General features: G+C 43.5%; 1 protein-coding gene across 2 annotated transcripts in view; it reads left to right on the forward strand.

Moving 5' to 3' along the window:
- csmd3b (CUB and Sushi multiple domains 3b) overlaps nt 1–14,667 on the forward strand; it is a 1,698,079-nt gene that overhangs the window by 1,272,960 nt on the left and 410,452 nt on the right. For both annotated transcript variants that reach the window (XM_078397138.1, XM_078397139.1), the window contains exons 19-21: nt 3,918–4,034; nt 12,478–12,693; nt 14,325–14,513. In XM_078397138.1, the coding sequence (XP_078253264.1) occupies nt 3,918–4,034; nt 12,478–12,693; nt 14,325–14,513 (522 nt within the window). The remainder of the gene's footprint in view (nt 1–3,917; nt 4,035–12,477; nt 12,694–14,324; nt 14,514–14,667) is intronic.

Here is a 14,667-nt window from a genome sequence, read left to right on the forward strand (position 1 = left end):
TAGAGCTGCTGCCTTACAGCCCTTGCAGCACCCAGAGACCCAGGTTCGATCTCGACTACAGGTGCCGTCTGTACGGAGTTTGTACGTTCTTCCCGTGACCGCGTGGGTTTTCTCCGAGATCTTCGGTTTCCTCCCACACTCCAAAGACGTACACGTATGTAGGTTAATTGGCTTGGTGTATGTGTAAGTTGTCCCTAGTGTGTGTAGCACAGTGTTGATGTGTGGGAATCGCTGGTCGGTGCGGACTTGGTGGGCCGAAGGGCCTGATTCGGCGCTGTATCTCTAAACTAAAAAACAAACTTCTGCCCCCCCGTCAACTCCATCTACACTTCATGCTGCCTGAGGAAATCAGCCAACATTATCAAGGGACATTTGCACCCTGGTCATTCCCTCTGCACCCCTCCCCACATTGGGCAGAAAATATCAATGTTTCAAAGGACCTATCACCAGATTCAGGGGCAACTTCTTCCCCTCTATTATCAGACTACTGAATGATTCGCTCAGAAGCTAAGAGATCTGTCCTGATCTCCCAACCTATCTCATTGCAGTCCTTGCATTTTTTTAAATCTGTACTTTCTCTGTAACAATAACACTTTAATGCTGTAGCACTATTTTCTGCACTCTTGTATCCTTTTCTTTGCACTACCAGTTGCACTTGTGTGTGGGTTGATTGTACTCATGAATAGCATGATTGGACCAGATAGCATGCAAACAAAGTTTGTCACTGTATCTCACTCAGTATAGGTGACAATAATAAATGAGTACCAATAATGTAGGAAATAGCTGGAGATGCTGGTTTAAATCGAAGGTAGACACTGGTTTTAATCGAAGGTAGACACAAAATGCTGGAGCAACTCAGCGGGACAGGCAGCATCTCCGGAGAGAAGGTATGGGTGACGTTTCGGGTCGAGACCCTTCTTCTGACCAAGGGTGCTGAAACAAAAGATTAGTCATGATCTTGTTGAATAGTAGTGAACACATGATGGGCTAAAGGACATGATTGCTTCTGATGACGAGGCTGCAGAAGAATCCCAGTCCAAAACATTGTCTGTCCATTTCCCTCCACAGATGCTGCCTGGCCTGCTGAGTTCCTTGAGCACTTAATCATTTATCCCTGATGTCTCAGACAACCCAAGACGGAATGTGAATTTCTTTAGGTGGTATTTGAAAGTTAGTTGAGAAGAAACTAAATTACCAAGCCACTCTATTAACATTTGATTATATTTTTGGAAATGCTCATGTGGATATGTCAACATGATCTTTGCAATGAAGAAGGGTGCTGCTGAACAGATGATTTTTTTAAAAACTGGAAGGTGTTAAGCCACATGGATCAGTGCTGAAATTGCTTCTCGTTTGATAACTCTCCTCATAACTCAGATGGGTGCAGAGCTTAATTTCAAAATTCACAGATGTCTTCAGATATGGAATTGAAGAAAACATCGAAACAGTGATTGGATAGATAGGTGACAGAATATTTTTTACATGGCTAATGATGAGATGATGCATTTTACCAATGGCGATGAAATGTAAGTGGTCTGGTAGTGAGTGGCGGAGAATCTCAGAGTACACACTCAACTCTTTATGGATGGCAAGGAAAGTTAAGGAATTAGAAAGGGTGGAGAAGAGGTTTACCTAACTAATACCAGCTACCAAAAGACTGGTCGAGTGGGCAATGTTCTTCTGAAAGCAGGAAGGGTGCAACAAGATTTAATGGATGTGTCTGAAATGATAAGAAGGACTGTATAGAGTAAATTAGTGAAAAAGCACAATGCATTTGCGCTTTTAACTAATGGATAGAGGTTTTTTAAAAGTTGGCAAAGAATGAGAGAAAGCATTATCTTGTAGTAAGTTGTTATGATCTGCAATCCACTGTTTGAAAGGAAATTAGGTAATTTAGATAATTACAGGTGCCTTGCATTTTACATGGGGGTTAGGTGCTTGAAAACAGCGTGTAATATGAAATTATGTAAATTAAACGACTATACTGACAGCATTCAATTTGAGCGTGTTATTCCAAAAATGGTATTAAAGGAACAAGCGCATTATTTCAAAGATGCATCAATCAAGCACAATTAAAGTGCAAGGTGCCTGTACTTGAAGAGAGAAATGCATGTGCCAACTCTTTCAGAGGGCCTTCTTGCTAGATACGATGTGCTAAATGATCCCTATTTATGCTGTGAATTTTTCGATATCAAGGTATTCAAATGTTATAGGATAGATGTAGAAAAATGGCACTGATATGAAACATTTATTATTGCATAAAGTGGACTGGGCTGGATGACCTACTCCTGATACTGTTTCTTGTGTACTTTAGTTCTGCCTAAATATTCCTTCATTCCCATCAACAGGGAAATCTTATCTGGCTTCGGAAATCTCTTAGAAATCCAGTGGTTGGACATTAGGGTTGCCAACTGTCCCGTATTAGCCGGGACATCCCGTATTTTGGGCTAAATTGGCTTGTCCCGTAGGGTTGCCCTTGTCCCATATTAGGCCCGGGGGGTGCTGTAGGCCCGGACGCTGTGGGCCCGGACAGTGTAGGTTAGAAAAAAAACTGCAGATGCTGGTTAAAATCTGTGCCTACCTCCCGGAGGTCCTGATAGTGTAGGCCCGGAGGCCCGGGCGCCGTCCAACGGAGGTTGCATATCAACCCACCTCCCGGCCGGTGGGGCGGCCGCCATTGGTGGAGCGGGAGCACGTGGACGCTGGCTGGGTGAGGTCACGTGGGGCGCGGGGCGGTGACGTCACCTTGTCCCGTATTTGGGAGTGCTATAATTGGCACCACTATTGGACATTTATGTTGGGTTTGGCAGAAACACCCCAGGAACAAATATGGATCAAAAGTTTGCACTCAACAATGTTGTATGGAGCCACATTTAGGTCAGAACTAAAGAAGATCAGAAATAAAATCAGGAGTAGATCATTTAACATGGCTGATGACAAAAAATGAAAATGCTTTTCATTGTCTGGTTGAGGTTTTTCCTCCACCGCTAGAATCTTTATACTCATGACTACACATTCAGGATCAGGCATGGGTTATGGCCATTTCTTAGCCTATCCTGGCATTGCATATCTTTAACATAAGATATTATAAGAAAATAACTGCAGATGCTGGTACAAATCGAAGGTATTTGTTCACAAAATGCTGGAGTAACTCAACGGGTCAGGCAGCATCTCAGGAGAGAAGGAATGGGTGACGTTTCGGGTCGAGACCCTTCTTCAATCCGAAGAAGGGTCTCGACCCGAAACGTCACCCATTCCTTCTCTCCTGAGATGCTGCCTGACCCGCTGAGTTACTCCAGCATTTTGTGAATACATATCTTTACCAGACTGATTCAAAGAATGGTTTGGATTTTCCTCTTTTTGATTGAAATGTAAATGAGTCTGCCCTAGCTTTACATTCTGAGGAACTCAATCTGAAGACACATCAGCCTGATAGCACCGTTTACAGTAATTGATGCAGCAATTTGCAGAGGTTGAATCCTGCGTGGAATCAGTGATGAGGAAGGCTTGTGTCAACTGTTCACTTCACGTCCATTTCTCGATGGGGGGAGAAATGTGGGAATTTCAGAATTGTTCTCATCATATTTAACTTATTGAAACATAGATTTTACCACAGAAAATTACAATAAATGTGTGTGTGTGAACGACTTGTGCACGCGGCAAGTAATTCAAGGCCATGATTAAACTTATATAACATATAACATATAACAACTACAGCATGGAAACAGGCCTGTCCGGCCCTACCAGTCCACGCCGACCATTCTCCCCATCAATGCATATGATGCATTAAAATTGTAAAATCCCTTATTTGGATTTTTCTATTCATAATTTTTCCTTCCTTCCTTGCTGCAAATACTAAATGGTACTAAATATGCTTATTTTCTCCACAAATGATAATTTTTGGTTTCTCTTCACAGCATTATGTGGTGGAACTATTCAAGGACCCACTGGAACTATTTTGTCACCCGGTTATCCTGACTTCTATCCAAATTCGTTAAATTGTACCTGGACTGTGGAGGTGTCCCATGGTAAAGGTAATGAATGATGTATAAGTGGATTTTACTTCTTAAGAGTTGCCTGATTGTACTCTATCTAGCCTTTTGATGAATTTAACATTAAAAGGAATTATTTCATAAGATTGCGCAAAAAAACTCCTCAGAATAGCAGAAATTTAAAATGATGCAGGTCAAAAGATCCAAAAAGTGCAATATTAATCCAATTAGCACTGCAATGGTTACAAGCAAGAGACTGAGGAATATTTATATATCTATCAAGTTTCATGCTTTAAGGCAGATTTTGGACAAGCTGAAAAAGCAGAGGATATTGAATTGGAAGAGAACAGAAATAATTCCTGAAATAGAATTACTCTGCGAATTTTGATCTGAATTTGTAAATGTTAAACATGCTAGAATTATGCAAAAGTTTGACTAGTGTGTATCTAACAACATATGAAACCCATCTTAATCCCTTACATATATGTGCTTAAAAGCATCTAATTTAGTGATTGTTTTGTGTGTCTTGCAATAATTCCAAGTATTGATAAATGACAGCCAAAACCTTATTAAATGACTGCATTGTCTTGAAGGGCCAAGTGGGTTACTTCTGTTTCAAAATCAATATACTGTGTGCAGTATGATGGTAATTTTGATGGTATCATTTTCAAATTTGTATCTGAGCCATAATTAAGAGGGCAACTGGGCTCCACATGAAAGCCAGATTCAGGGTACAGGTTAAACATAAAATTCCTCCATCAGGCAATAATTGCCCCAATCTAAAAAAAAGAATTAAAAAATATATATGCATGTGCTGGAGGTCTCATAGGTCACTCCCGATTAAATACAGAACAACAACATTCTTTTGACTCAATACTAAAACATTTCAGCAAAGTATTGGGACTGTTGTATGTTGAAAGACTGGAGTGACTAGGCTTGTGTACACTGGAATTTAGAAGGATGAGAGAGGATCTCATCGAAACATATAAGATTATTAAGGGGTTGGACACGTTAGAGGCAGGAAACATGTTCCCAATGTTGGGGGAGTCCAGAACCAGGGGCCACAGTTTAAGAATAAGGGGTAGGCCATTTAGAACTGAGATGAGGAAAAACTTTTTCAGTCAGAGAGTTGTAAATCTGTGGAATTCTCTGCCTCAGAAGGCAGTGGAGGCCAGTTCTCTGAATGCATTCAAGAGAGAGCTAGATAGAGCTCTTAAGGATAGCGGAGTCAGGGGGTATGGGGAGAAGGCAGGAACGGGGTACTGATTGAGAATGATCAGCCATGATCACATTGAATGGTGGTGCTGGCTCGAAGGGCCGAATGGCCTACTTCTGCACCTATTGTCTATTGTCTATAGGTAGAAGATAAATCAGACACTGATTAGACACTACCAGGGTGGCACGGTGGTGCAGCGGTAGTGTTGCTGCCTTTCAGCGCCAGTGACCCGGGTTCGATTCCAACTACAGGTGCTGTCTGTATGGACTTTGTACCTTCTTCCCGTCACCTGTGTGGGTTTTCTCCAAGATCTTCGGTTTCCTCCCACACTCAAAAGACGTACAGGTTTGTAGGTTAATTGGCTTGCTATAAATGTAAATTGCCGCCAGTGTGTGTGGGATAGTGTTTGTGTGCTAGATGGCGTGAACTTGGTGGGCCAAAGGGCCTGTTTCCACACTGTATCTCTAAACTAAACTAAACACTGTTGCTAGGTGATATTGTATTACTTATATATTGCACTACTTTCTAAAAATGATTTGTCCATTGGATATAGGCACAAAATAACTTTACCAGCATTTTAAAGGAATCACAAAATACTGGAGTAACTCAGCGGCAGCATCTCTGGAGAGAAGGAATGGGTGACGTTTCGGGTCGAGACCCTTCTTCAGACTGATGTCAGGGGGGCGGGACAAAGGAAGGATATAGATGGAGACAGGAAGATAGAGGGAGATCTGGGAAGGAGGAGGGGAAGGGAGGGACAGAGAAACTATCTAAAGTTGGAGAAGTCGACGTTCATACCACTGGGCTGCAAACTGCCCAGGCGAAATATGAGGTGTTGTTCCTCCAATCTCCGGTGGGCCTCATTATGACAATGGAGGAGGCCCACGACAGAAAGGTCAGACTGGGAGTGGGAGGTGGAGTTGAACTGCTGAGCCACTGGGAGATCAGGTTGGTTAAGGCGGACTGAGCGAAGGTGTTGAGCGAAAAGATCGCCAAGCCTGCATTTGGACTTGCCGATGTAGAGAAGTTGACATCTAGAGCAGATGATACAATAGATGAGGTTGGAGGAGGTGCAGGTGAACCTTTGCCTCACCTGGAAAGACTGTTTGGGTCCTTGGATGGAGTCGAGAGGGGGAGGTAAAGGGACAGGAGTAGCATCTCCTGCAGTTGCAGGGGAAAGTACCTGGGGAGGGAGTGGTTTGGGTAGGAAGGGACGAGTGGACCAGGGAGTTACGGAGGGAACTGTCTCTGCGGAAAGCAGAAAGGGGAGGGGATGGGAAGATGTGGCCAGTGGTGGGATCCCGTTGGAGGTGACGGAAATGTTGGAGGATGATTTGTTGGATACGCTTGCTGGTGGGGTGGAAGGTGAGGACAAGGGGAACTCTGTCCTTGTTATGGATGGGGGGAGAGGGAGCAAGAGCGGAGCTGCGGGATATAGAAGAGGTCCTGGACTCCGATAGACTCTCCTGCTCTACGACCACGTTTTGATCCAGACTCGCTACCACAGCCACAACCCAACAACATTTTAGGCATTCGACAGAGCCCCTTCTGTTTTTTGTTGTCAGACTATTTGATGTGGCACTGGAAACTTCTGGCCCCCAAAAAGAAAAGAAAAAAGTCAAAATCAAAGCATTACATTTTTCCTTGAATATTTCAAAATCACTGAAAATTCAGGAACTAATATCAGCACTGTGTTAGAGAAGAAAATGTTTTGGATGCACTTCTATCTCCAATAGGCTTGTATACACTGGAATTTAGAAGGATGAGGGGGGATCTTATTGAAACATATCATATCATATATATACAGCCGGAAACAGGCCTTTTCGGCCCACCAAGTCCGTGCCGCCCAGCGATCCCCGCACATTAACACTATCCTACACCCACTAGGGACAATTTTTACATTTACCCAGCCAATTAACCTACATACCTGTACGTCTTTGGATAATTAGGGGATTGGACACAGTAGAGGCAGGAAACATGTTCCCAATGTTGGGGGAGTCCAGAACAAGGGGCCACAGTTTAAGAATAAGGGGTAGGCCATTTAGAACGGAGATGAGGAAGAACTTTTTCAGTCAGAGAGTGGTGAAGGTGTGGAATTCTCTGCCTCAGAAGGCAGTGGAGGCCAGTTCGTTGGATGCTTTCAAGAGAGAGCTGGATAGAGCTCTTAAGGATAGTGGAGTGAGGGGGTATGGGGAGAAGGCAGGAACGGGGTACTGATTGAGAGTGATCAGCCATGATCGCATTGAATGGCGGTGCTGGCTCGAAGGGCTGAATGGCCTACTCCTGCACCTATTGTCTATTGTCTATTGTCTATAACACCGCATCCAATAAGGAGATATTGAGTCTAAAGAGGGTCCCAACACAAAACGGCATCTAACGAGTCTGAGGAAGGGTCCCACATATCCATTCTCTTCACCAATGCTGCCTGACCCACTGAGTTGCTCCAGCACTTTGTGTTTGGCTCAAGATTCCAGCATCTGCCGATCCTTATGGCTTAGTTACTAGTTGGTTGTACTGTAATTTAATACTTGGTAGCCAAACCTTGAAAGCAAGCGATTGTTAAAGTGAAAGAAGCAGATTCAGACCTAACTCCCTGTACCTCCTCCATCGACTCCTTCCAGGGACCCCAACAGTCCTTTCAGGTGAGGCAGAGGTTCACTTCTACCTCCTCCAACCTCATCTACTGTATCCACTGTTCCAGGCGTGGACTCCTATAAATCAGGCGAGACCAAGCGCAGGCTCAGCGATCGTTTCGCTGAACACCTCCGTTCAGTCTGCCTTGGCCTGTGCGATCTTCCAGTTGCCAGAAACTTTAACCCCCCTTCCCATTCCCAGGCTGACATTGTCAGAATGAGGTCAAACTCAAGAATAAATGCCTGCACTGTCTTTGTGAACATGGCGCTGCTGTAAGTTGTTATGGTCACATCAATACAGGGATATGATTGTTTACATTTTCTGATTAATGTTATCAGTAATTCATGCTGTAACTTCAAAATGTCAACATATTCAACACACACCTGATTGTAGAGCCGTTAAAAGCAAACAACATTTTTTTTAAAACCTACGAGTGTCACATAATGTTGCACTCTCACATATTAGTAGCTTTCTCATAGGGATGTTTTCCATTAGTGGTGGCTGGAATAGAAGCACAGCCTTGCACAGATGACAGAAAGCATTAACCATAGTATCCCTGACCTTTGGCTTTGGTTCAAGCTCATCAATAACTGTCACAGATGCAGACAAACAACATTTTTTTTTAGATTTAGATTTAGAGATACAGCGCGGAAACAGGCCCTTCGGCCCACCGAGTCCGCGCCGCCCAGCGATCCCCGCACATTAACACTGTCCTACACCCACTAGGGACAATTTTTACATTTACCCAGTCAATTAACCTACATACCTGTACGTCTTTGGAGTATGGGACAGTCCGTTACTGGGTTGGTAGGGGTCCCCCATAATGTTGCAGGCTCTGGATCTGCACCTCCTGATGTATAGGTCCTGCAGGGGGGCGATTGTAGTTCCCATGGTGCGTTCAGCCGAATGCACTACTCTCCGCAGAGCCTTCCTGTCCTGGGCAGAGCTGATCCCAAACCAGATTGAGATTCTTTCTCTTCTTCTTCCTCTAAATGTGATCCCACTGCTAGCTTTCCGACCTGTGGACAAAAAGTCCACAGTCCTTAATTTTCACTGTGCCATAACCTGTCATGACCTTTATTGCCTCTATCATATCTCCATGATTCTCCTCTGCATGAAGTAGAACAGAACTGAAACCCTTCATCTTTGTTATTATTCCAGCTGATTTTTCTGTACCTTTTCAATAGTCTTGAAATGGTTTCCTAAGCATGGTGCCGCAAATTGAACAGAATATTTCAGCTGAGAATGAACAAATGATTTATAAAGGCCGAGCATAACTTATTTGGTTTTCCCTTTGTCCTGTGAAGGCAGGATTTTTTAGTCAATATGATTGTTGATTCTCGGTAATAGACAATAGACAATAGACAATAGGTGCAGGAGTAGGCCATTCGGCCCTTCGAGCCAGCACCACCATTCAATGTGATCATGGCTGATCATTCTCAATCAGTACCCCGTTCCTGCTTTCTCCCCATACCCCCTGACTCTGCTATCCTTAAGAGCTCTATCTCGCTCTCTCTTGAATGCATTCAGAGAATTGGCCTCCACTGCCTTCTGAGGCAGAGAATTCCACAGATTTACAACTCTGACTGAAAAAGGTTTTCCTCATCTCCGTTCTAAATGACCTACCCCTTATTCTTAAACTGTGGCCCCTGGTTCTGGACTCCCCCAACATTGGGAACATGTTTCCTGCCTCTAACTTGTGCAATCCCTTAATAATCTTATATGTTTCGATAAGATCCCCTCTCATCCTTCTAAATTCCAGTGTATACAAGCTTAGTCGCTCCAGTCTTTCAACATACGACAGTCCCAATACTTTGCTGAAATGTTTTAGTATTGAGTCATAAGAATGTTGTTGTTCTGTATCTCATCGGGAGTGGCCTATGAGACCTCCAGCATATGCATACATTTTATTTTATTCTTTTTTTTAGATTTGGGCATTTATTGCCTGATGGAGGAATTTTATGTTTAACCTGTATCCTGAATCTGGCTTTTATATGGATTCCAGTTGCCCTCTTAATTATGGCTCAGATACAAATTTGATAATGATACCATCAAAATTACCATCATACTGCACACAGGAATATTGATTTTGAAACAGAAGTAAGCCACTTGACCCTTCAAGACAACTCAGTCATTTAATAAGATTTTGGCTATCATTTATCAATACTTGGAATTATTGCAAGACACTCAAAACAATCACTAAATTAGATGCTTTTAAGCACATATATGTAAGGGATTAAGATGGGTTTCATACAAGTTGTTAGATACACACTAGTCAAACTTTTGCATAATTCTAGCATGTTTAACATTTACAAATTCAGATCAAAATTGGCAGAGTGGCAGACAATACACGTAATGTTGCAGGCAGAAGAAAGATAAGTGCGTTCTACAGGGATAATGTCGATGGACAGTGTGATATTTGCTATCTTCATGACTGTGCAGATTCATTGTTTTATACTGTTTCATATCAGAATCGTGTATGTTTATACTTTGGGATGACAAGTACGATTTTCATTAATGTAAGCAAATAAATCATGAATGTGGACGAGAAAAGCTTTAACAAGTAAAAGCTGGAAGACATTGTTTAGGTAGGACTGATTCCCCAAATGTAATGCTTGGGAATTCATCTATGAACAAACACAGTAGGAGCTATTCTTGGCTGTAAAGGACAGTTAAAATCTACATATTTTAAAGACCATGTCGAGTTCTACAACCTTTCATTGTGAATGAATTGCTGATCAATTTAATTTAATTTATTCATAATCCATTTGCTTAAATCCTACGGATTTCAGCAGCAGATCTTAGTGACACAAGAATCTGCAAGTGCAGGAATCTTGAGCAAAATGAAAAGTGCTGGAGGAACTCAATGGGTCAGGTCGCAGGTGTGGAGGATGTGGACTGATAGGATCATCTTCAGATTGATGGGTTAGAGGGGAGAAAGCCAGAACATAGAGGTGGGGGTGGGGGTGGGGCAAGCCTGGGGATACAGGCGAGAAAGGGTTGATTAGTCAATGGATGGGGATAGTTGCAAAGGCAGGAGGTGAGAAGCAGAGAAAGGCTGTCAGATAAGAAAAGAAGAGGATTGAGGTGAAAAGCTGGGTGGAGATATGTGGATGGAGTGGGACAAGCGGCAGTGGCATGAGGAGATAGAGGGATATATGATGGGGCTGGGGAGGAGCTTACTGGGGCAGGGAGGGGAGGGGTGGTGCTTGGTGGAAGAGCAAGGTGAGTGGGATGGTGGGACAGATGGGTGCACATGGGGTTGGGGTGGAGGTGAACATCAGGTGCAGATCCAAAGCCAGAAACATTATGAGGGACCCCTACCACCCCAGCAAAGGACTGTTCCAGCTGCTACGGTCAGGCAAACGCCTCCGCTGTCACGCTGTGAAAACAGAGAGGATGAGACGGAGTTTCTTCCCACAGGCCATCAGGACTGTTAACTCTCATATCACCAGGGACTAATTTAATTTACTGTATTAATTTATTTTTTGTGTTAATTTATTTTTTTCTATTCTGTTTTGTAGTTTTGGCACAATCCGCAGGCATTGCCACTTTCATTTCACTGCACATCTTGTATATGTATGTGACAAATAAAGTTGACTTGACTTGACTTGAGGGGAAAGCAGGAGAGAGAGTGGCCAATTGAAATCAACAGCAAAGTTTGTTGCATTGAAGAATCATGCTCAAGTGAACAGTCTTTACATGAAGGAAGGAACTGCAGATGCTGGTTTACTCAGAAAAGTGCTGGAGTAACTCAGTGGGTCAGGCAGCATCTCTGGAGAGAAGGAATGGGTGACATTTCGGGTTGAATCCCTTCTTCAGATTGAGAGTGAGGGGAGAGGGGATCTAGGGATATAGAAGGCAAAGGTGTGAAAACGACAGAACAATAGACAATAGGTGCAGGAGGAGGCTATTCGGCCCTTCGAGCCAGCACCACCATTCAATGTGAGCATGGCCGATCATTCTCAATCAGTACCCCGTTCCTGCCTTCTCCCCATACCCCCTGACTCCGCTATCCTTAAGAGCTCTATCTAGCTCTCTCTTGAATGCATTCAGAGAATTGGCCTCCACTGCCTTCTGAGGCAGAGAATTCCACAGATTCACAACTCTCTGACTGAAAAAGTGTTTCCTCATCTCAGTTCTAAATGGCCTACCCCTTATTCTTAAACAGTTGCCCCTTGTTCTGGACTCCCCCAACATTGGGAATTGTTTCTTGCCTCTAACGTGTCCAACCCCTTAATAATCTTATACGTTTCGATCAAAGCGGATGGTAATAAGGAAATATAGAATAGTTCATTGTTAGCGGAGGGGAAGGTGACAACGCGGCACACAATCAGTAATATTTAATCTGGAGGACAATAGAACTAGTCGGAGAACTAGGGTGGGGGAGGGACGGAGAGAGAGGGAAAGCAAGGGTTACTTGAAGTTAGAGACGTCAATATTCATACTGCTGGGTTGTGAGCTGCCCAAGCGAAATATGAGGTGTTGTTCCTCCAATTTGCGTTGGACCTCACTCTGACCGTCTGAGAGTTTTTGTTTTGGATGGGTTTCCGTGAAAGGAAATACTGCTTTGCAATGATTGTTGGCTGATGGTGAGGTGTTTTGACGTGGACTTGTTCTTTTGTTTTATTGCAGGTGTTCAGTTCACCTTCCACACCTTTCACCTGGAGGATCATCATGACTACTTTCTAATCACAGAAAATGGCAGCTTCACCCATCCCCTGGCACGGTTGACGGGCTCAGAGCTGCTTGCACCCATTAATGCCGGCCTCTACGGCAATTTCAAGGCTCAGTTACGTTTCATTTCGGACTTCTCAATATCATACGAAGGATTTAATATTACGTTTTCGGGTAAGGAAAAAGGACTTTGAATTTTTCAGGGTTTTTTTCAGTTTAGCTCAGAGGATTTTGGTGTTTGATAAAATCTAGCATTTTCAGTTATTTAAAAAAACAAAGATTCACACCTGAGACACACCAGCATTTGTAAATTGGAGCCAAGTTAAAATTGTTTAGGAAAATAACTGCAGATGCTGGTACAAATCAAAGGTATCACAAAATGCTGGAGTAACTCAGCAGGTCAGGCAGCATCTCTGGAGAGAAGGAATGTGTGACGTTTCGGGTCGAGACCCTTCTTCAGACAGATCAGTCTGAAGAAGGGTCTCGACCCGAAACGTCGCACATTCCTTCTCTCCAGAGATGCTGCCTGACCTGCTGAGTTACTCCAGCATTTTGTGATACCTTCAAGTTAAAATTGTTAATGATAATGGGCACACTGCTGCTAACATTAACAAATTAAAATTTACCGCCAGCTTCTACTTCTTCTTCTTATCGTGTCCACAACATGCTAGATATTGTGTTTCAGCCAAAACTGAACACAACTCTTCGCACTATCATTGTTCTCTGCGAGTTCCTCAGAGAGCTCCAATAGAGGACATTCGTGCTCCATAGAGGACATCTCAATAGGTGCTACACAGTTTGTGGTTCAGAGCCACATATGCAGATGACATCTTCAGTGTCTATATAACCCCTCCAGCTACCAAGTCAGCATTGTCATGTCACGGACCACTCTTTCTTTAAACAAGTAGGGTTACATAGTCACAAAATGCTGGAGTAACTCAGCGGGACAGGCAGCATATCTGGAGGGAAGGAATGGGTGACGTTTCGAGTTCGGGACCCGTCTTCAGATTATATCATTGTCCTTAAAGCGACAGAGTGGTTCAGCTGGTAGAGCCACTGCCTCACAGCGCCGGAGAATCATGTTCAATCTGGGTGCTGTCAGTGGAGTTTGCACATTCTCACTGTGGCAGCACAGGTTTTCTCCAGGTTTTCCTTGCACATCCCAAAGACATGCGGGTTTGTAGGTGAATTGACCTCTGTCTATTGCCCCTCCATGCAGGGAGTGGATGAGAACGTGGGATAACATAGAACTATGGCGCATGGGTGGTTGGCATGGACTCGATCAGTCGGAGGGCCCTGTTTCCATGTCGTAACTCTCATCCAATCAACCAAATACATATCAGGCATTCTTATGTGAAATAATGGGAAATGTGAATCTGTTGATGTTTATTGGTGACAGTGTTTGACAGGTGAGGAGAAACAATTTAACCAAGTAAACCTTGGGTAAGTTTTATTGGTTGAATTCAAGCCTTGAGCAGCTACCAGAGCAGTCGTGGAAGAAAATTGTTGAAAATAAAGGACATCTGTCCAGAAATAAAATAGATCACTGTGGATTTGATGTGAAAATGAAATATTGGAAAGCAGTTTGAATATTTAAATTAGTAAATGCCAGATATTGTTCCTTCCTCCCTTCCTCGATCTTGTTACAGGTGTTAGGGTTGACTTCTAACAACAAGTTAACTTGCTGTGTTTTCTAGTTTTAGTACTTAACAGCAATTGAATCATCGATGTTTACAATTGTGATGAACTTTCTCCTTGACGAGCCTTCTCTAATGCTTAAAACATTTCTGTGGTGATCTTACCAGAGTACAACTTGGAGCCTTGCGAGGACCCAGGCAATCCGTTATTTGGCAAACGGATGGGGACGTCTTTTGGTATCGGCGACTCGTTGACCTTCTCCTGTTCTCCTGGTTACCGCCTGGAAGGGGCTTTCCACATCACGTGCCTTGGGGGTGGTCGTCGTGTGTGGAGTGCACCTCTGCCAAGGTGTGTGGGTACGTGGTCAGCAGCTTCTGTTTGCTTGTACATGTAATTGTTGTTTTACTGAGTAGCAGTTAATAGCATGCGCATGCCAATGAAACGTTCAGCCACAGCATTGTACAGATTGGATTCAGTGGGATAGACAACATTGATGTTTGAGTAGATGTC

This window comes from Rhinoraja longicauda, chromosome 4 (genome assembly GCF_053455715.1).
Source record: "Rhinoraja longicauda isolate Sanriku21f chromosome 4, sRhiLon1.1, whole genome shotgun sequence".
Taxonomy (NCBI): domain Eukaryota; kingdom Metazoa; phylum Chordata; class Chondrichthyes; order Rajiformes; family Arhynchobatidae; genus Rhinoraja; species Rhinoraja longicauda.